The 25,246-nt window shown below is 31.2% G+C and overlaps 1 protein-coding gene and 1 long non-coding RNA gene across 2 annotated transcripts in view; both read right to left on the bottom strand.

Annotated features, from left to right (window-relative positions):
• Positions 1–25,246, bottom strand: part of LOC114128657 (dual oxidase) — a 47,920-nt gene that overhangs the window by 346 nt on the left and 22,328 nt on the right. Inside the window, 21 exon segments of the mRNA XM_027993226.2 lie at positions 45–173; positions 267–422; positions 518–682; positions 755–1,269; positions 1,359–1,733; positions 1,820–1,983; positions 2,065–2,210; positions 2,274–2,477; positions 3,022–3,150; positions 3,583–3,882; positions 4,678–5,007; positions 5,461–5,522; positions 5,525–5,661; positions 5,740–5,990; positions 6,087–6,278; positions 6,399–6,635; positions 6,751–6,917; positions 7,065–7,269; positions 7,567–7,754; positions 7,849–8,010; positions 18,945–19,025. Coding sequence (XP_027849027.2) covers positions 45–173; positions 267–422; positions 518–682; positions 755–1,269; positions 1,359–1,733; positions 1,820–1,983; positions 2,065–2,210; positions 2,274–2,477; positions 3,022–3,150; positions 3,583–3,882; positions 4,678–5,007; positions 5,461–5,522; positions 5,525–5,661; positions 5,740–5,990; positions 6,087–6,278; positions 6,399–6,635; positions 6,751–6,917; positions 7,065–7,269; positions 7,567–7,754; positions 7,849–8,010; positions 18,945–19,025 — 4,295 coding nt within the window.
• Positions 21,553–24,244, bottom strand: LOC126549611 (uncharacterized). Its single transcript, XR_007603710.1, has 3 exons — positions 23,435–24,244; positions 23,046–23,210; positions 21,553–22,476 (listed from the first exon to the last, which is right to left on the bottom strand). It is a non-coding gene; the product is annotated as an uncharacterized LOC126549611 (long non-coding RNA).

Here is a 25,246-nt window from a genome sequence, read left to right as displayed (position 1 = left end):
CAGGCATGATTTACCACAACAATGAATAAAATCGATAGACTTACGTAGCTATGTTTCTTCTGAACAAATTTCAAAAATGATGACATGTCTGGTCTACCAAAATGATTTACCGCTTTCAGCCCGGTAAACATACTCATTTTGCTCAGTCGTTGAAAGTGGTTTTCACAAATATACTATTTAAAGAATAACACGAAAAACATGAAAATTACATATTAACGAAATAACGATTTTTTTGTGATTGCTGCACAAAAGTTGTGTATACGTACCAACATTGTAGTTCGCAAATCAAACTTATGGAAGAATTGAGTGATGAATATATGTATTTCTAAAACATTAGTCACGTCTTTTTTTTCGACATCTCTCAACACGTCAATGAACCATTCAAAGTGTTTGTGTGACGGACATATCCACAAAAAGTAGACCTAAAATCGAAAAATTAACAAATTTAATATGATATTTTACACATCATTAAAAAATTTAAGTGCTTTTACTTATAACAAAAAAAATGTGTTCGTACTTTTTTGCAGGAAACTCCCGAGTAACGGTTTGTCGACGTACCGAACACCAAATCGTTTAGGATAGAAGCGTATGGAGTGATACCTATACCTCCCCCGACCATGACCGCAACTTCAAACTTATACCAGTCTTGATTTCCACCTCCAAACGGACCCTCGAGACGTATCTGAGCACGAAACAAAAAATAAAGAAATAAATTTTTTAAATGTTGTAATATTATACAAAGTCACCATGTTACCTTTGGCTGATGGAATTCAGGATTGATATTGCTTGGATCGAAGAAATTTCTCAACTTCCACGTCCAATGCCCTTGCGCCTTGATATGACAGGACAAAAAGTTTTCATGTGGTGCCGAAGTCAGCGTAAACGAATGATATTCTGTAGACTTCAGTGCAGTACAATTCAAACGTATCCATTGGCCTGACAAGTACTTAAAGTTCGGTGGGCGGTAGAACTTCACTTTGAGTACATCGGATGGTAACAGTTCAGTTTCTAAGATGTCCAAGGCCATATATTTAGTCCTCAGACTCACTACTTTATCCAAAATGAATATGATCCCAGGACCAATGAAGTATTTCCAGAATTTCGGTGGCCCGGTTATCCTGGCTAGCCCATGTAATAACATGAGTACATACATTGCCACATACAGACAATGAGTGGACCAGAAGTACACGTACGCTTTTTTCCGTATGATTGGATGCGCAAACGTAAATATGATGATCATTATCACGAACAAACACACTCCGGTAACTCCTGAAATTAAATAAGTAATAAAGTTTGAGGTCTTCGATTTTGATTTCAGTCCTATCGAGGACTAGCACACTCTTACTGTGCTCACGTACCCGTAATTGTTTTAAAGAGCCAGAACGATATTCCTGGCTTATAATCGGATGGAAAGTGTATTTCGGACGTTAAACAGTGGAGGTTTTCTAATGGTTGTGTGGATACGTGATAGAAATTTATTATATGACCGACGGTGTGTATGATGGAAAAAAAGAATGCAGTACAAGCAATCACTTTGTGGAATGGTATGTGAGAGTCCAATGGTATATACTGTTGTATGGAGAAGTCTTTTAGCTTCGTCAGTAGATTTCTCGACATGGTGAGCAATAATAAACAATACCCGAATGACAAAGAGGCCGCGGATCCTCTTGTCAACGCTATGCCTACTCCCATTATGTGCCGGAGATCCGTGTGTTCAGCCAAAAATGAATAATCTGAAAATTAAATTTGTTTACAAAATATTAACTTATGTTAAAAAAAAATAAATAAAACTAATTTAGAAAGTGATCGGAACACTTACATATGAATTGGTGAACAAATAATGCAATAGTGATAACGTAGAAGACGAACAAATAAAATATATTTTGTCTGTTTTCTTCCAAATATGTGACAATGCAATCAATACGACTCTTGATTTTCCCTTTGTCATCGTGAAGAGAAGGATCTACGTGAAAACTGGTCATTCTGCAACGGAAAAAATTAAACAAATAAAATATGCTGTGATTTTTTTTACTGGAACAAAAAATTTTCAATTATTATCTTTACCGTGCAACATTGGTCGATGTGTCTAAGAAGTTTTGTTTTGCACCTTTGCAATCCAATCCAATTGCAACAAAATCACCTTTGTACTCTTTCATCATGAGCTTAAAGTCTGCATACGTCATAAAATCTTTATTCGACAATCCCACATTCTATAAAGATTGAGTTTAATTAATTATTATTTTTTTTTTAATTGTTATTGTTATTATCAGTACTTGGAACATCCCATCAATCAGTTCGGTGACGTGAGCATCAGACAAACTAGTGGTCCGAGCGATTTCAACTAAGGACCTTAACATTTCGGAGAATTCTCCTTTGTCAATGACTCCATTTCGATCGTTGTCGCACATATCGAATATGATTCGAAGTTTATCTTCAGTTTTACCCCGTGAAAAAAGAACAACAGTGTCCAAAAATTCCTATGTTCAAATATTCAACTATTAATAATAACGGAAACAGTGTATATAATACAATAATTCACGTGCAACATTATAAATATTAATGATAAATTCATTAACAGTGAAAAATAGTCAACATTTCAAACAGTGATCATTATTTTTTTCATAAACAAATAATAATATATAATTAATTATAGGGTGTATAATTTGGTTTTTAATTAAACTGAAAACAACTGAATGGTTATTGAAAAAATGGACGAATAGGTTGTCATCTCAACAAGGTAGCTGAATATTTCATGAATTAATAAATAAATGGTATTAGTTCTAAGTATCCAAGAGTTATTATAGTTAAATAACTTACGAGTAAAAACCATCATGGTTAAGCTTGTTAATAAAAAAAATATTGACTATACTGACATAACGAAATGAAAAAAAATGATTGATATTGGTTAAATAATATGGTCTATTACATTACAAGTTATTATAGGTATATTAAAATATTATATGGAAACGGCGTTTACTACTGTAAACATGACACAAATAATACAAATCAAGATTTTCAAACCTGGAATGATATTCTCCCGTCGCTGTCTTTATCAACGATGTTGAACATCATTCTGACAAACACCGCGTCTGCCTTCATACCCAATGCAGACGCGAACTCAGCTTTCGATAATGAAGTCCGCATGACCACCTGAACAATTATAATATTTGCTTTTCAATTATAATCAATATTTAGGTTTTAGTCGTTATTGTTAAACGTTAGTGTATACCTTACGGCTTACATATTATCGTATACATAATACATTATAAATTATAATACATTGCGTACAAATTCCAAAATTGTATACTTAATAGGTATTGTTAGTGTGATATGGACATATTATATTTAATATTCCTAGTAATAACTATAGTTATAAGCTATAGCTAATATAATAATTTGATAAATGACAAATTAAATCACATATACTGACATAGATTACTGTTAATGAAAATTTATTATTTGAATTTGAATTAATAAATTCCTTATAATATAATTATATATGTAGTTTTCAGTACAAAAAAAAATTATCGGTAGATTAGATGGTACTTTTACGTGATACAATTTAAAATACTTTATACTTACGTCTCCGTCTTCGTCACCTCTTCTACGGTCACCCGGTCGAAGTCCAAAAGTGAGCGCGTATGCTTCTCTGAAAAAGTGTTCTAGTCTTTTTTGTCTTCTCTCCCGCGTTTCGGCTTGGGCCAATAGGAAGTCTCTGGGTGCCTGTAGTGTGACTAAATGTTTTTTGTGCGAATTCAAAAATGCTTCGAACTTGTTAATGAACTTTCGTCTCTCGCCCACAGAGTCGAATTCGAGCACCAGATCGTGATCTTTCGGCACTCTAATCAAAACCAATGGACGTTTTTTTTTGCTACCATCAACCTGTATATAGTAAAATAGTACATTATTTGCATTTTGTAGGCTTGGAATCAAAAGGTATGTTTTGTATATGCAGTATGCACTATACACAAAGCTTTAATAATCTATGCTCTATAATTCAAAACCACAAAACATCATTTAGGGGCATTTAAAAAAAAGTTTTCAACGAATGAAAGTTTTTAAGTCAACACAATTCATAAATTTGTTATTTAATTAGGATAAAATCATAAAATGATTGGTTCTTATTTATTATTCTATTGTATTCACACTAATAGATTTTATTCACCCAATAAAATAAATTTATTATAACTAAAAATTACTATCTTGTACTAATTTTGTCAATAATACAACAAAGTGATTGGCAAAGTTTAGACAATATTCTTTATCACTATAACTGTACATTTATCAACAAAATCAAAAATTAAAAATTAAAACATTACTATACTAGGTACTATACTATTTTGTGTTTACATCACATCACATGTTATTTTGTTTAACCGAAATTTGTTTCCTGGCTAGTATTTACTAATTTATTATTAAAATTTATAAAAATTGATTTAATATTATTGTTTTTAGTTTTACGTTATCATGTTTTGCACAAACCTAAATTACAAGACTTAACTCAAAATAATTTTATCTATAAAAAAAAATTCATTATGAAAAAATGTATAAAAGTTTGAAGTTTAAAATCGATTTCCGTACTATCGTCAATTTTATGTTTTGAGATAGCATTTTTCAGTTCTCAGTACCTACATACAAAAAGATTTTCACTATCAATTATTTTATACCAGTCGTTACCTGTGATTCTTCAACGGTTATCGTGTCACATTTGGCGAAATTCACCGATCTCAGCTTCTCTCCCTTTCGGTCCACTGTATGCATCTCGTCTTGAGGGCCGAATCGCACCTTCACCAAACGTCTATGGTTTGCGTGCAGCCATTCTCTTACCGACATCTTCTCTACTGTTATTCCATTAGATTTATTTCCCGATTTCATTTCTTCTTGCTTCATCCTTAAATGTCTTTTGCGTTTGTTCTGGAGTTTTACGACACCGTAGCCGGCCCCAGCACAAATGAGCGGAACGACTCCCAAAAATATACAAACGTATATATATGCCAATTCGTTTCCCTGCAATTAATTTAAGTAACAGTTTATAATTTTACTGTAAGAATAATAATTGTATCATAATTTGTAGAAGTTTACTATTATAAGTTTTCAAAGCCCATTGTAATTAATAAGCCTCGAACATAATATATTCCTTTGATTAATGATAATTAAAATAACGTTATTAACACATGTCCTATATTACTGTAATATTACTAAAGTTAAATAATATTATACGATAAAACATATTCTTAATTTACATCTAGACTGGTTTTATAGTTAATACGTATGTGTATATGCAAAATTATTATTCACATTTAATTTTTACATGTCAATAGAAGTTGTATGTAAGTTTATCTAGTTATTTATAATGCATATTTAATCAGAATAATCGGTGAGATTTGCTGTTAGACGTTACGTAGTAATAATAAAATCAGTACATTTATAATGATTGAAATAATTAAAATTTCACAATACCTCGAAATAATCAAATCCTTTTAGATACGAACATGGCTCTAATGTGGACGGTTCTATTTGACCGGCTGTGGACACGGATCTCCTTCATTCCAGAAGAAGACTTCCCGTTGTAGCATGTCCGGTTCTATATCTGTACTGTTTACTATTACGTCCCACAGAGTCACCGAACGTACCCACTCAAGCTCTTCTTCCGTGAACATACTGTTAATACAAGTTTAAAAATAGTTTAGTATGTTTTATGATACGTTTTTATTCACTAAAAACGACCGTAAAACTCACTCGTTTTTATCGTTCTCGAACCAGAACCTATCGGCTTCTCTGATTCGAACGAACTGGTCTATTATTATTGCAGTGAATAGTTCACCAGGACCGTCTTTTGACTCTAACATGCCTCCGATATACAAATCCACATTGTCTACACTGCCGTAAGCTTTTTCCAATTTTTCCGCCAAATCAGGATGGCGTCGGAACAGCTCCTCGTTTATGTCTTCGAACTTTTCGACTCGGGGCAGTTCGAAATACGTTCTGATCTAGGAAACGCCATCATAATCAATATTACCAACTTTTATTACTAAACTGCTAAATAACGAGGTTATCTCTTTTTTTCTCTCTTTCGCCAACACTACCGTATTGTAATCTGCTAGCCCGTTGTCCCTGCCACGCATTATGTTGAGTGCGCCTAGATCCCTCCGGGAAAATTCGTTGGGTCCGAATAGTTTATCACGGACATCCGAACAGAGAACCGCGTCTTCTCGTTCGGCCAGCTGCGAAGCCATGCCCAACATGAACTCTTCGACGCTACTGTCAGACATTACGTCCTAAATAATGCAAACGTTATTATATGCAAACAGATCCAAATTATAGTTTAGATAGTATAGTTGTTTTCACTCGTTGAGTCGGTAGTATGTTATACGTAGGTATATAATATAGATACTTACACTGGAATCCCACCAATAAGCGCACAGTCTCAGAGCCGGATTCCCCATAGCTGTTTTCCGATAGTTGCATTTTCCGTCCCTCCGATATATACCAGGAGGGATCATCGTGTGTCCAAATCGGAAGGCCGACGATTGGAACACATGGCTGATACCTGGGTGTACATCTAGCTTGTAGCCCGTATACTCTGGAAGTTCTGTTCCCAAGAATGCGGGTATGTATTCGTAAGCAATGATATTCTGAAAAATGAAAGCAAATAATATATAAAACTATAAATGTTCAGCGACACGGTAATAATATTATCATACGTTTACAAATAATGATCGACGTACGGCGAACGTGTATAGTACATACCTGTAAAGTTGCCACCACGAATCGCCTAGCTTTCTGAAACACTTCTTCATCGGACCAGTCCGGATGGTCTTGCTGGACCCTATCGGCGATCACGTTGTGCCATTTGAACAACAATATCCCAAACGACAACAAAGCCGGATTTTGATTGCTTCTGGGATCTCCCAATACTATACACATAAACACGCGATTGGTACAGGTTAAAAACACCGTTTGTAAGGGAATACGATCATTACGATTCACGAGATAATACAGCATAATATTTTAGTATATAATGTTATATAAATATTATCAAAAGACCATTATGAGTCACTTACGGAAAAGTCTCTCGGGACTCAACGTCCTCAGAATATTGGGAACAGGATTATTGAATAAAGGAACACGCATCGTGTTCCTCACTGGAAATCCATTAGTGGGCTCGCTGAGTAGCGTACCATTTTTAAAAGACCTCATAGCATTTATCCACGCTTCACTTGTACTATAGATAAAACTTCCGTCAATCCAGCTGGTTACGCGGTTTATCTGAAATATATAGTTTTGATGTAATAAAAAAGAACTTATATGCTCATAGACCGACCTCATGAATTAAAATCGGATCCACAATAGAACGCACTAATAGTAGTGTGTATAAACTAAAACTATATTATAATATATTTAACTGTGCGTGTGCATCGGTCACTCAGTCATTTAATCGCACCCTCATAACGCATAATGTTAATAATATAGATATGGACGGTCTATGATTACAATTGAAATTAAATTCATTTTTATATTATATCGTGTAAAATACTACACGTCCATTAATTACTTTGTGGTTACCTGTTGTCTCGGCGTGTTTGGACTTTGACCGGTGTTCCGGTCATAACCAGCTCTGTGGAACGGTATCGATTTACCGCCTTCGCACTCGTGGTCGTACATCTCGTCACACTTTTCGATTTCAATTGGATGCACTTCTATAGGACAACCGCTTTCGCTGCCCATTACGATTTCGGAGCTCACGACTTGACCTGTGTCGAATATCAACATGATAAATAATTAATTTTTATAAAATCGTTATAATGTTGGTATTCGTTATATTATCTTATTATTCTGGTACCGTACCGAAAAACGCTAAAATCGCAGTTCTGTTCTTCAATGATGACAGACCGTCCGATCCTTTCATGAATAACGAGCTTAATTTTCTGGGGCTTGGTCGGTCTTGACCAGACATCATGTATACCCCATCGGAGTAACTGGCAGGTGTTTTTCTGGTCATGTGACTATCTGTCGACATAAAAAAATGCGATGAAAATAGTTAATTCAAAACATTTATCTGAGTCAATTAAGTTGATTCAATATTAAAAACTTTAAGCTGTGAGTTAATAACATACAAACAAAATATTTCATTTTAATAGTTAAAAAGTTAATATGATGAATAATTATAATAATTTTACGTAGTAGATTTTTTTTCTTATTTTACATAATTACCAAATATATTTAGACCATTCTGTATTTATATCAACTAAATTATAAAATAAAATAATTTTAATTTATTTATTTAAAATATTATATTATATTATAATGATAGAGAGTTTCAGTGGACTAAACAAAAAACAATTAATTAATTAATTAACTATCTATAACTACTTATAACTTATAGTTATATTCTATAAACAAGATAAAAACTAAACGTACTGTTTTTTAATTCAAGTGGAAAAAGTCAAGGTGTTACTATGGACACTTGAACGTATTAAGTAATTATATTTAATTAGAAAATTAGTTATTAATTAGTTATAAAAGAAAAAAATTTTAAAAAATGAACTTTTTTAACTAGTTAATCCTGCCTTTGGTTTTTGGATACATTATTTTTGTGTAAAAAAAATCATCATCAGATATGTAATGAATTATCATTAATGTTTGTAAAAGGTAAACACTCTAGTTCTCAACTTGACCGAGGCCGTTCTATTCATAAATTCGACTATACGACGAAGGCGCGGCAAATCAACCGACCATTGTTTGCTTGAGTTGAATAATGTAACTGTTGCGACAAAAGAATGCGCGCAAATGACAGAGAGATCCAGTTCAAGTGCCCGTTTTAACCTTATGCCTTATTCGATCATTGGGTTTATGATCGTGGTTTTAAAAGCAATAGTATATAATTGCGCAACTATAGCATTCGGAGAGTATCATACAAACATTATGGAAAGTAATTTATCAATTAAACCTAACTTTCCTAATGTATGCGACTCATTGACATACATACATATATATTAAATACAATTCAATTGTATGATAGGCTTGTTATTTTCAGCCAGCTCATTACGAGCTACTATTGACTATATAGTCGAATTGTTTATTATAATGCTTATTATTACACATGGTTTGAGTGTATGTTAATTTAAACTTAATTTTTCTTTTTTAGTACATTATGTTTTTATGTTTTCGAAAGTGTTTTGCACACAACTATATACTTTAAGGTATAGTAGGCATCTGTGCAGTTAAATGTATAATAGGAAAATACTTTGAATGAATTCATGTCAACTCGTTTTACGGCCATGGAGGCCAAACCATCATCACGATCTCACAACTAATTTATAAACGGAATAATAAGAAAAAAAAATAACGAGAAAATAATACCATCCATTTGTTTTGTTTTGTTGTTTAGGTGCATTTGCCAGTTGAGCACGATTATTTATTGTCCATTTTCCACATCATAACGTTACATCATTCCAAGGAAATGGAATTCAATGGAATTTATTTACTCATATTTTATATAGGTATGACATAAAGTTTATATTTATACACAACACACCAAGTGTGAATCACGTGCTGGATATAGAAAAAAAAACAAATATTTAGGGTAAAAGTATGGTTGCCTTGAGGAAATATTTTTGGGCGCGTAATGCTAGAAGCATTGAACCGTCCTTGAGCCTCAAGAAATTTAGTACGTGTGCGGTGTAAGCATTCTGCGTGCGATATAAAAAAAAAACTTAAGAAAAAATAAGTACCTACATAAAAGTCATTACTCAAACACCAATTCATTTTTTTTTAATTTACATTGAAACGACGCGACGTACCAATGAAAATATAACGATTTGTAAAAAAAGAAAAAAATACGTCTGGTTTGTATATATATAACATCACGCGATCGAACGCGCGACACTGACGAAACTCGGTAGATCCGAAACAAGGTCAATTCGCGAAAAATGATAAAACAACATAATCTACTAACTGTGATGTTCGGGAATAACAACAACAAATATACAGAAAAACGTTATACTATTAATGTCGGTGTGCTGAATTTTTTGAAAGGACAATATTACTTTACGACATGCGCACGCGCCACGGGCGCAGCATAAGTACAAGAGAACGATGACCGATGTGTGAAAAACACGTTTATCGGTGTGGGGTGTTGTGCTTATTATATACGATAATAAGATAAATATACAGTCGACCGAGGCCATCGGGACTTGCGCAGAGTCCGAGGCACGAGGCCGATTTTCATCGTATTGACTTGGCCCGCGGGCGTCGGTCCAGAAGAGATTGAAAAAGATTCACGTTCGAGCGGTGACTCTGTTGTACGTCCAGTATCGATATAGCTGACGAAATATTATATGTATTTGCGCGCAGCGATTTGAGATCCTGTTCCCTAATCTCCGTGTTAACATATGATTTATAGTATCGCCGATTATCGGACTGGCGGTTAATTGACCTATATAACAGAAGCATCGGATCTACTGTCTATACGAGTATGAACTAAAATAAATGAATAATTAGTATATACATACTCTTATTGTAGGTACATAATATATTTTGTTCGACGGCGAGTGTATGAGGTAAAGGGTTGTTTATTTTACTATTTAATACCGTACTGAATTATACTAATTATTATCGACTTAACTTATTGGATTTTGAATTTTTGTGTACACACAAATAATAATATATATTATGTGCGTAGATATATTGAACTAATACAAATATAATACATATTATACAATTACTCTACGAATAATCAACCCGACGACATCTAATGATTAAAAATATCAAGACGTAAAAACGTCTGATTTTTATCAAACCGAATTAATATAGATTAATTTACATTTCATAATCGAACTTTTTAATGAATGTGTTTTCCGGTTATCAACATTTATTCTCCTGGTTAATAATATTATTATATTCTTAAAAACCACATATGTATAATGTTATAATGTACTTATATACATATAAGTATTATTGTTGTTGTTATAATGTGGTTTTTAAGAATATAATAATATTGTTATACCTAAAAAAAGGTAATAATTATAAAATAATTATTATCTGGAAAGCATGAAACATTTTTTGACATGCATAGGTAATTTCGATAACATATTAAAGTATATTAAAACTTTTAACTAATTGTGAGTAAGACATTGATGTGTTTTTACAAATTCTGGCAAGCCAATAAAATACAGAAAAAAAATAGTTAAACTGCACATCGAAATGTCTCTGAAATAGGTATTTCACAATGTCTTGTAGATATTACTATTACGGTATAATATTATACAGAAGATAAATATCGATATTACTCGTTAACTGTTTATACCGCCCGAATGTCAAAATAGATTTTTAACTTTGATAAAATTTCCACGTGACCACTTATCATAATTTATTATATACGTACATGGCTGTCGTAAGTAGATATAGCTGGTAAGCGTCTTTCAATTGCAGTTCCGTTTCATTCTAGCGGTGGCAACCACGTAAGATGATTTATACTTCCTGATATTAAAATGTTATTACTTTTGTAATAAATACAAATATTATGTATAACGTCTGTGTCGCAAAATGATTTATAATATTTACACGTGTATTTATACGCATATCACTGCAGTATTAACATAATATACGGTTATTAATCAATTATATAACTTGCCTATTACAACGGCTTGAATCGTTCTATATTTAAGTCACAAGAATATATCTTCGTCGCTGTTGTTGCAACAGCTGAGAGTCAATAAATATTAAGCCATAGCGGTTCTCAAACCGTATTCCACCGATCCTTAAAAGGATCCACAAAGCGATAATCTATAGTAGCTCCGTGAACTAATCCAAATTAAATAAAATTCAATATTATATTAATTAAATTGCACAAAAAAAAAACAAATAATCTATCATTTTTTTTTAAGATAAACATTTCTCATTTTTAGGATTTCAGAAATGTGTTTTAAGCAACTATTATAATTTAGCGATCAAAAGAGAACCACTGAAATTAAAAGATACAATTATTGAATATCTATATACATTGCGCCAGGTCAATGTCATCTTATTATTGATCGTTCGTTTATAATCTTCGATAGTTCGATGGGATAAAGTCTGCAGGGTTCAATTATCTCACCCCGTCATGTCCACGTCAATACTTTCACGAACCATAAAATTCGTTTTATTATTTTATCAACTTTCACGAGTCATACAATTTGATTTGAAATTCATTATGTTTTAAAACACTCCCAATAAAAAGAGATAACTTTACGGGAGGTTTATAATAAATTAATATCACTGGACCACAACAATTGCAAAATGAAAGACTTATAAAATTGGTACCTGCAGTGCATAAAAAATAACATATGCTATAGTATATTTGTTATGTAAAAATTAATTTAAATGTTATTTAATTTATTGGTATATATTTAGTTTATGTAAAAAATGTACACTCTTAAAAAGAGCGTTAAAATCATTGACCACATTATAATGCGCATATAGTCAATATTTATGTTTTTAAAAATCTTATAGTATTATTTCTTACATTTCTTAGGCATTGTCAAAAATCACTATATAAGGTACAATAAACCATAATTCGTTCAAAATAATATCGACCCATACAATTTCATTACTGCCCATAATCATTCTCGGCAGTGTCCAATTACAATCATTGTGTGAAATGACGAATGAGTAACAATTAACCGTGTTTAAAAATCGGAATTTGGAATTATACAGGATATGCGTTAAAGTCTCTATACACGTCAATAACATACGCACATGTACATGAATAATCACAGTTTCCGCGACGACTACATTAATATAACCTACGCAACTTTGTAATGATTTTTTTCCTTTTCCGTTAAATACCTTAATCGTTATAATACATATATACGTCCATTGCGTGCTAATAATGTGCTATAATTTAAGTATTACGAATTAATAAGATATGCCGTCACTCCCTCGTCTCTGCGTACCTACCTATTATACGTACTCGACTGTTACGCCCGCTGTATTGTTGTGTATATATAAATATTAAATATATTATAATATATTATTATAAGTTCACTAGTCGTGTTCAAACTTTATACTATAATATAATTCGTCAATCGATGCGAATCTACTAAATTCGTATAATATACTTTAACACACTAACACAGCTACATATACTCAGCGAATTTAATCAAAAAAAAAAAAAAAATCGTTTAGAGTAACGTACCTATATTATTAGTTTTCTTTTGTCCATGAAATTTCCGAATTCAAACATGCGTACATAGCGTGTATATATATATAATATCTTACTCGATATAGTAAACGTTATACTGCCGTGCCGGGCGCTATCAAATATGTATTTAAAATATCCATAATATTCGTTTACATATATTATCATAATAACATAAACATTTTGCACACTGTACGTCCACATAATCACGACCACGTGACATAGACGGTAACGATATAATATAATAAATTATAATGTTGTTAGCGAGTGATTACACACACGTTTTCATCGCGTGCCGTATTCCTGTCAATTATAAACACTATCGCGTGTGGACATTTGATGATATTCGCGGGAACTATGCATATTATAGAGACTCATCGTGCAATGTCGAACTTAAAATTTCTCAGAGCCACGTCTTTAATCTTCCACCCACCCGAAAAACCCGAAAAACCCGATAAAGCACTTTCTGTCATGTATTTTTAATTATATTTTACGCGTAGTAAATAGTAAAATACTAGATAATACTAAATTAATGCTCAGGTGTTAACACTTAAAAACTACATGGCTACCGATGTTATTACTTTGCCATGCCACTGGTCTAATATAATATTATGTATATACCTAACCTAACTTTTTTTGTAACTACGTATTGAATAAAAAATTGCGATTGATTCGTTTGCGCCAGCGTGTGCTTACAAAAAACGAATGATCAATAAAAAAACGCACCTAATCTTATCCGTCGTGCCGTTCAAAATAGTCGAATATTGACATTTTGCTGCACATCACATATAGATGATAACGAAATCAATATTAAATAAAATTGCATAAAACAAAAAACACTAGTTAGTTATTAAAAAATAATTTCATCGTACTCGGTGTACCAAGACACTCCTTCGTATCACTTGAAACTATAATATTAAGTAAGTGTTCGCGTGTCATAGATTTGCCATCCTTCGAATAAAGAAGAACGTGGAATATATATTCGATGGCTAGTAATTTAATGAATTTTTGTTTTTATTTTCTGTTAGATCCATAGACTTTTTTCGTGACTATTATTATTATTTTAATTATATTATATATAGAATATTATAGTGTCGTGTTGGAACAGCTGCTGCTGTGCCCGGGAGGATTTATTATCGTTGTACGTTCACCTATACGACCGAATACGCGGCCTCGGTGGCATTGGTTTTCGTCTGCAGCAAGAATGAAGAAATGTAACCATCTCGTCATCGAAATAATATTATGTGGTCGATAATCATTTATTGAATATTATATATAACGCATATTTACAATTACAACATTATATAAATACGCCAATATAATAATTAATATCCACGCGGTGCCTATGTTATGTTAACTCGTATATTATATTATGAACAGTATATACACGGAGCTGGATATTAATATAATATATATATACTATGTTCAATTTTATTGTATGTTTATCGAAACGATGACCTTGCTTCAGATTCGAACAAGGAATAATTCGCCCTTGATAAAAACGCTAGCCAATAGTTGCTGGTCTCTGCGGTTTCTTCACCGCGGATTCCGACGACGTGAAAATCCGCCTACCTATACCTGTTCAGTGGTATGCGTGTATTATGCAAATGTAATTAAATTTTGTCTAATAATAATTCGCCCGGTTTGATCGTGTCAGTTAAATATATATATATATAATATTATATAAACTCCGAAACTATATGACGTGGCTGCCCCTATATGTTATATTTTAACCGTAGATCATTAAATCATTTACGTGCTGGACAAGACAACAGCTTTATAATAATGTATGTATAACGAATAGTTCTGTAATAAATAATATTATGTTCTATCGCAGAATCTCAATCACGTAGTGATTATCAGGGTGATCGTCCCTTTTATTATTTTATGTATTAACTAAACAATATTTATTTTTATCGAATCATTAAGACACATTAACATCTGTCACCTCCTACGTTGTCGTCGTCTGCCCCTCCCAGTCGCGAGATTTCATAAGGCTTATAGCTCCAAAGCCTTACGTTTGGAGAACTATTGCACAACATTATTTTATTTTATTTATTTTTGTTTTTCACTTCTATCAGTTTGACATAATTAAACCTGGTGGTGAATAATGAATGGGAAAAAATAATATTCCCCGTTCCTGGTGGGCGACGAAATCCGTTTTTGGACTGGCACACGCGAATTCTAAGAACAGTACAAACAGCACAATAGGTACTATCTGCTGCAGCTATCGTTCGTTAAAAATAATCGATTTGATCAGCAGCGGGCGGTGGGAAATTGACAACGTACAACTAGGTGGGCATCATTAACTAGTTAAAAAGTTTAAACTGTGCTAAAAAGTTAATTTTTCTAACTTTTAACTTGACAAATTAACTAAAGCATCCATTGTTATAATTAAGCTTTTTACAGAAAATTAGAAAAATAATACGTTAATTTAAAATAATATAAATCATGTTTATACGTACCTATTTATAACTACAACTATATATTATGTTTTAGTAATTAATTGTTTTAACATAAACATATTTTCAGACAGGATATAATATATTTTCCCTAACTAAACTTTTTTTATTCAATCGCCTAATATATAGCGATTTTAAAAAAAAAGTACATTTATTTTGAAATACATTTCTCTCGATTTCATCATTTATTTGACAATGTAGGTATACAAGAATTGCTCTAAAGAGACTTTAGTATATAAAACAGTTGGTTTTAATGTGTTTTCATAATGTTAAATGAGTTTTACAATTTTATATCTTAAAATTGTTTCACAATTTTTTTAGCGTAAAATCACATTTATAAGGTTATGTTACCAAATCTATTTGGTAATTATGTTACGAAATAATGAAAAATAATGATTTTAAGTATCTTACCACAAAGTCATAAGCAATAAACATGTCTGAGGACTGAAAAAAAGTTTGAAAAAATCTACAAATTGGAAACCAATTTTACATTTTTGCTTGAACTAAAAAAAAAAATGAATAAATAAAATAATCCAACGCTTGTTTTCAATGCGTCACTCAATCGACTATTGAAAATATATAGTTCGATACACTAATGATTATAATATAAAGTGACGGTGGTGACTAAGCAATAGCCCGGAAATAATAATATTATTATATATTAATCGGGTGACGCGTAACTACATTGGTAAGGTCGAATTGCACTTATTTTTGACTAATTGCACTAGAGCCAGTAAAAGGTAATGTTCGAATTACATTCTTTTAGATAAAATAAAAGAATATATACGAATACCACATATTATGATCATTGATCATAATATGTTATACCTACTAGTGCCTTTTAAAAAGAATTCTTAAATAATTTTTAGCGTTTATCTATGTGATTCGATTTAATTCATTATTTCATGTCATATATTTTCGGATGTGCATCAATCTGTTGTGAATTATTCTCTCGCGATTATAATTTATGAATATTTAGCTGGTAAGTATGTATGTATAAACGAGTGTTATATACATATAATATTTGAAAACATTCACGGTACAATACCTAATTATTGTTATTATCTCAACGTTCGTGGCACTGTTGTCTGATAAGTAGATCATTGTTGTACTACAAATCTTGTACCTACACGTTTGGCACGTTTGAGTTATAACTCAAATTGATTAATTTAAATATAATATAATCACGAGAATTTTTTCGAGAGCTCAATTAAACGTGAGATCTCTGCTCGATCGCGGAACTCGGTTAATCGTTACAAATTTACAACGTAGGTGTACTATATTATGCGTATATGAACTGTAAGCGTGTGTATGTATAAATATATATTATGTAATATAATATATTAATACAATATAAATAATTATCATTCCTCATCTCACAATGCGAATATATTATTGTGTGTGTGTGAAATTGTCGTAATCGCAAGAATGATGTATAATTTATTCTATCGTAAAATGTATAGGAAGTTTGTACAGCAAATTAATACACATAATAATATGCAACAGAGTAGGTTATCACTTATCATCATAATATGTTGTGTATATGGACGATCCTACTGTACTGTGAACGAGAGAAAGAGAGAATTTCTCACTGCACCTATAGCATCGACTGCAAAGTTATATTATTATTTCGTCTATTCCAAGTCCGTGACATTGACATGTTCCGAACGACAAGCTGCAACAATCGTCGACCACAAAAATGTAATCAATCAGAATGATTACTTTGGTCACGTTATTACGACGGGGAAACCACGAAAACTGCACGTAATTCAGAAGTAACACGACGACGGAGCAATAAGAGGACGACACGACTAATGGGCAAAAAGACAGTGACCGACGGGCATAACTATCTATTTTTGAAGGTAAAATATTAATCTATTAGTTTTTTTTAAAAAAAAAAAACCGTTCTGAATGTGACTGCGCGAAATAAGAATGGGAAATATGAGTGACGAATAAAACACTAATCTATAGAGGTCATACAATAAGCCAAATAACAGAATGTTCTTAAATATAAAATATTTTTAATGTGCTAACTACTGATGTTAAAATAAAGATACGTAATTTACACCACTGCTAGTAGGCAAAAATAGTGTTTGTAATTTGCATCAAAGTGCATAGTGAATACCCACCAATTTATTAGATTTTTTGTATTTGATTATTTCGTCGATATTGACGTCGAGACTTGACAAACTCGAATACAATTAATAATAATAATGTTTTGGGATTTCTAACAATCTACCATTATCTGATAATTTAAACTAAAATTGGCGTCCAATCTATCGTAATTTTATTATTATACACTATAATATAGTATTAAATCCATTAATTTTTGACAAAAACAGTGAACTCATTATTATTTTAATTATAATTATATTAGACACATATTATACTTACATATAACATTAACTAACATTAGTTTATTTCAAAAATGTCGCATGAGTAAATCACACGCATGTTGCATATATTTTAGGTGCAAATTGAATACACCCGGCAATGCACGTTTAGCGAACGGATGCAAATCCTACACCAAAAATCATGACCAGAAACCGCTCTCTCACAAAAAAAAAACAACCGATCAAAGGGAAAGATATTTCAACTGATATCGATGAGTCAATGGAAATGGAATAGATTCAAAGGATATAATAAATTAAAAAGATTAATAAAAGCGTGCAAACGCCCTCAACAGCAGAAAAAAATAAGACCGTGCGTAGGATTAGCGAGTTTCGTTAGTTTCTTACGACTTGTTTTTAATGCTGCATCGTTTATATGTATATTTAATATATATTCAACTTAAATATACACAAAATTTTGAAATGTATAACAATAATAAACAACAAATAAACCTACAACCAAATACAACTATAATAATAATAATATATATATTATACTATAATATCGTACTTATACAATTTGCATTGTATAACCTTCGTTCGATTAAAAATACGGCATAATATTATATATTATTGGTTGTCGTTGGCGGCGAATGGCGATACATTATTATTAATGACTATTGCACTATATTATCTAGATCGCGGAGACGTATAGAATATAACAATAACATTTATACTGAATATATACATAATATATTATTATTATAATATAATATGATAATACGGCCGATGTCAATCAGCGAGAGAACAACCAGACGACTACGGCGTGTTCATATTTTTTATTAAACGTGCTTACTACTAAACAATGGCGAACGACGTTGACACGACGAATATCTTCTGACATTCGTCGAATCGCTACGATCTGCCATTGGGTATATAATATAATGGGAAAAATAATAAGCTTTGACATACCGATTGAACCCCATTGCGGATGCGCCAGATTGTTGAACCATCCATCATACCTCTGTTTTTCCGTGAAGCTAAATTGTTTTTCTGAAAAACAAAAACAAGACGTTAACATATCGGTCACTACATAATATTATATGACATTCGGTACGGTACATATTTTAATGTAGGCATTACAAATTACAATATAACATTTGAAAACTATGATCGGATAAACCCACTCGTACACTAAGTCGCGGTGTTGCCACACGGTTATTGTACTATATTTTTTCGACAGTGGCCTTAATGAGCTTGCGCGAACACACAACGGCCAAGTCATTATTAAAAAGTAAAATATAATAATAAATACTTAGAATTATGACAACGGTCGCGGTGGTCGGTGGTTGTTAAGTAACGGGTCTCTAGGCGCAAGATGAAGTAATTTCTTCGGCGGTTCTCACAGTCTTCACACACACATACACACACGCATAAATACAAAGGAAATCGTCACGACTATCGTTTCGATGAGATCGTGAAAACTTCGAATGATCTGCATCGGGCATATTACTCGTATGAACACTGCAGTGCTAACGTAGTAATATATACCAGTATAGATCACAACGCGTTGCAAAACTGTTATTATTTATAATTTTTGTGGGTATTTTGATATACTCTGATTTGACTAATTTATTTTAATTATACGAGGTATATACAAAAACTTTCGATTGATAACATCCAAATGACCGGATTATATTTGCAAAAATAAAATAAAAATTTCATAAAAGGAAGTTTCAAAAAGAATAACACCGATAATTAGACTACTAAAAAATGTTGTAAATTAATTATTTAGCAATAACGAATACAGTATAAACTTATTAACATGATTACATAAATCAATTAAAAGTAAATTATGAATTATGATTTATATATTGTTTTTTGTTCATATATTTACTACTAATGAAGTAAATAATTTTATTGATTTAATAGTAATTAAAAGGTAAAGATTAAGCCGTAAGATAATGAGTCGTGATCGAAATTCATACAGTTATTATCAGTTGACAAGTTATTTTTAGCCATTGAAAAGGTAGGTGTCTACTGTCTATAGATGCATTGCACCACTATAATACTTTCAAACCACAACTAACTATTAAGCAAGGTATACTACACCCACTTAAAAAAAGAAAATACATTTTTCAAAATAAAATGTGTATTTGTTTCTATCATGTATATTATCATTGAGTATATACTATATATATAATATCAGTGATATTTTTTACACTAATATTCATAAATCATAGTATGTGATTACCTACTCGTATATATATAATATCAATAATTATAATAGGTATACCTATACAATTTATTTTTACCCAACGTTGTCTGTACAATTACGATTTACGTGTTGTATCCTCCTATCCGCGTAAGTTACATCTTCGAAGTACCTACGTATATGGAAATATTGAATTCTTGTTCGATAGTGAGAATTTTCCGCTATTATTTAAACGAATTTCTAATAATAACAATAATATTGTACACTTTGTATTGTGTCCGTCGGCTTGTTAAAATAATAATAATAACATCGTTGATATACAATAGAGCAATCAATCAACGGTATTATTACGCTCAATATAGAGTGATATAACATATGTAATACAGTTATATCTATTTTATTGTAGTGCAGTCTTACATTAACAAATGTGTTGGCGAACACTAATATGGCAATGCACACGCTCAATCCTTTTTTGTCGTTTATACCTAGAGCCTGTTTTAATTTATTTATTATACATTATTGTCAAATTAATTATATCAACCGTATTAGCTAGAATTCAATTATTTGAAAAAAAAATGTTTGTACAATAAATTATTTATTTATTTATTTATTGCTGTTTTACCTGCAGCCTTCGCTGAATATTGTTTTAGAATATATTAAGAGAGATACAGCTAGATACTAGTTATTTCGACGATACATTAATATGGTTTTATTAAAATATTTTGTGTGTATTGCTAAAATTCCAAGGAGATCACCCATCCGGGAATTAGCAACGGAGCGACTAGCTTAACATCAACGCTGTTAGATAACTGCAGAATACTGTTAGTATAGTAGGTAAATTTTGTTGCATATATTATTATAATCATCCGTTTTTCTGTAAAACAAATGAGCAACTTCCTCAGTTTATTTAAAAAAACAAAAACGTGATTTAATTTTATTTATCTACTTAGATCTGCTATTCATTTATACACTTATAGTTGTTGTACACGTTACACCTTATGATTCTATAGCTTTGTACATTATATGTTTCATAATCTTGTTTATTTTTGATGACTAGTATAAAGTGTACTTGTTTTAAGTAAACTGGATAAATTAACACAAAAACCACAGTTATAAAGATGTTGTCAAAGCAAGGACGCAAAGCTCACGAATTCCAAAATTACAGGTATTGTTCTATAAAATTTGGACGAATTACTCATAAAGTTAATAAACGCGTTAAAGGCCGAAACGTATTTAAGAGGGTATCAGGCATCGTGATGTATATAAAAAAAAGGATAAAAAATAAATAGCTTTTGAAAAGCCAATAAACTCTTTTACGCCGTGCTTTTATATGAAATAGCATATAAGAGATTACAAAAAAAAATTAATAATGAATGATAATAAAATAAGACTAGTTTTTACATTTGATAAAATGTATGAGAGACTTTAATGCAGTCACTATGTGAACTCGTTGTGTCACCCGATGCGATGCGTGTTGTCGACCTCGCCTAGATGAATCGACTGCGTTAAAGACATAATATTATAAGGCTATAATTTATATTAGGTATGTATATTAAGTATTTTATTAAACAGATGTAGACAACGAATGTATTTTGGTCGATATATAATATAGACAGTATACATATTGCACACACGCACACAATCATTTATCATATAATATATTACCATATGCAATGCGTAAGCCGGGACATGGAATCGTGACACTGACACAGCTCGACTTAAAATATTCCGACCACTGCAAGTTGCAGCGTACTTGGAACGCGAGTAATTAAAATCGCACGCAGTTATAGGTATATATCGCGGAATATATACGATAGATACGGTTGAAATGACGAGTATTATTTTTATTTTTTGTATAAGGAGAAGCGGTTTGATACGATTCGGATGTACGTGTACACACACATACGGGTCACGTGTGTCTCGTTGATGTATATTATATATAAGTCAAGGCAGCCTCTTCGACAACGATGCTGGTCGCGCAAGTCGTTGTATCACATAAAGATTTAATATATTACTGCTGTGTCTGTATTATATAAATATATATATATATATTTATATTTATATTAAACTGCAGTAGACCCGTTTTCGTCTACGCGGCGCATAAACTATTTACAGCATAATATTCTCGTCACGATCGTACGGAATACATGATAAAAAAAAAAATCACCGTGGAATCATTAGAAACACAACACGTTTCATGGTGTCCGTCTCTCGTGTCTTGCAGCGAAATTCCTATCGTCCCCCGCCACGGTACAGCTGAATTCCCAAGTGTGTACACCGCAATTTCTTCTAGATTAATAAAATTATTCAAATAATTCTAATTTTTTAAATTTTTAAGTATCCATAAACACCATACACGTTTTATTTAGTTATTTAGATTTGTATACCGTTTAAGAAGTACCCTAGGGTAATAGAAACTATTATTTTTATCAAATGAGAACAAATTCTAAAAATGCTTATATGTACTTAATTCAAAATTCAAACCATTGATTTTTGAATTATTAATATTGTGTAAGTTATATGAAGTAATAATAAGGATGATTGTCCTTAAAAATGGTTTAATAAAAATAAAAACTAGTGTAATATCGAATCTATATGTTCAATATACAATAATATATGGTATAGGTACTCAAATTAAAATTAAAAGTTCGTATTGCCATGAGACAATCCTTAAATGGTATGAGAATCTAAATATTTGAAAATAAGATCTTTATAAGTATAATTTAAAGTATTGAAAATCAGAATACGATTAAATTCATTGTTAATGGAAAAAGTGAGAGTGAGCATATTATGCTTTGGGAATCGGTCTATTTAATATGATTAATATGTGTATGGTCAAATATATATATAGCATTTACATTGTACTGTTATGTTTTATATTTTTCACGGCCCACTCATCATCTTCTCCATACCACCAAATATCGTCATTCAACGTCAACATTGTCGTCGACTGAGTTCATGTAGCAGCGATTACGTAAAGCTCGTTTGACATGGCTGCGGAATTTATAAGCACGTGGTTCATGCTGTTTTCGTACATAATAATTAATACATGTAATAAACATAAGCTGTGATATAATATATATAATAATATAATATAATATATGTTTCTATTTATCACGCACGCGTAGGATGAATCACGATCGCATTTGACGTGTTGTGTAGCTAAAATCGCTACATATATAGGAATGATTGTCGACGTTTGCGATTTTCTATATATTATGTATTTATTTTAAATTTATGTACCCACATCGGATCAAAAAAGAAATTCCTCGCATCCACAGTATTTCTTCATGGTATTTCGATTTTTGATCTCGAGTTTCAGTCTTGAAATTAGATCGAGTCACTTTAGATTTTCAAATTTTCTGTCTCCGTAACCCGCGGATAGTCTTACATTTATTTTGAAACATATACAGTTCGAGCGACAATAATACTACCAGTGATTAATCGAATTGCTACCAACTAGATATTTTTTTACTTCGTATAGATATCCTACAATATAGGTTTATTAAATATCAATAATAAACATATTCATAAAACATTATTTAAAATTTAAATTGATAAAAATGATTTTGGTTTATAAATCCCTTGTTTTTCAAAATAAAGATTATCCATAACTTCACGTGATTAATTCTAAAGTTATTGTCAAATGCTAATTATTTAACCTGACTGAAATTCTTAGTCGAATGTATCTCGTTTAATTTTACCTTTAATAATATAACATTAACAAATCTTATTATATCCTTGAATAAATTTCACTGATTTAAGAATATACATATATATGTCTACCTATACGTATTTAGAAATAATATAGTTTTATGGCGTTAGTCAACGGTTATGTTTTCTTAAAAAAAAAATGATAATTGCACACTCCATCAGACGTCCTTTTTGGCCCAGTCATGAACCGACTGACACATTAAAATGCTTTTTACATATTAACACAAATTTATTAAATGTTACGTTTTTCGCCATGACGTATTACGGCCTCGTAAATCATACGCTGACGCTACAGAATTGTTAAACATTAAATAATAATACTGCGTAAAACAGTGCGTGTGTATGTAAGCAGTAAGCCTCAAGGGCTAACTACCGCAAGTATGCGACTGCTCTATCCCATATATACATGTACGATGTATCATATATATATATATATATATATATTGTGTATTATCTATAAATATAATATGCGCAATACGCGTGTCCTGTAGTGTATAATAGGCATGTATAATTGCGCCATCTTGGCGCAGGGTGATTCATTATATGTTCTGCGGGACATAATATTATTATATACGCACTGTCCATTTCATAATCTGCACAAGTTTAACAGGATGGATAAAAATCAAAAGTTCTCTTACTGAATTTACCCATTTGTGATATTAAACTACTCAATTTTATAGAAACAAACAGCAGTGTACATTTTCTCTTTAACCGTTAAAATGTTTACAACAATATTAAAAAGATGCCAGGTAAGATTTACGATTTATATATGTATATATGTATATATTATTATACAATACAGTACATATTATGTTACGGTATTAACGTATTTTACCAGACATTAATGATAACCACCAAATTATTATATTATTGTCGTATATAACTATAGTTATCGTCATAAATCCCCAAATGTAATGGTACCTACCTAAATATTTACAATTTTTAAACTATGATTACAAATAAGTACAACTATTTTACAACTATCATCAGTGAATATATAATAAATTTTATATTTTACTGGACAAACAAAAAATTAACCAAAAATAACTTACATACTTTATTTAAAATTAGTTGTGAGAATCTGATTGGCAGACAAATTTTGATACAAAAATGATTATTAAAAAAAAAAAATAGTTTTAATCTTTTTATGATAACACTATAATAATATTCATTATATGTTATACATACAACGCGAACAGTATGTATATGTATTATAACTCGATTTAAGGTGTAAAAGGTTGCATAATGTACGATTTTATTTAACTATATATAATAAATAATAATATAACTTATACAAATTTTTATTTGACTATCATTATAATAAATTTGTTGTAATGGATATATG

This window comes from Aphis gossypii, chromosome 2 (genome assembly GCF_020184175.1).
Source record: "Aphis gossypii isolate Hap1 chromosome 2, ASM2018417v2, whole genome shotgun sequence".
Classification (NCBI taxonomy): domain Eukaryota; kingdom Metazoa; phylum Arthropoda; class Insecta; order Hemiptera; family Aphididae; genus Aphis; species Aphis gossypii.
Note: the sequence above shows the minus strand (reverse complement) of the source record. Positions and strands in the feature narration are given on the sequence as shown.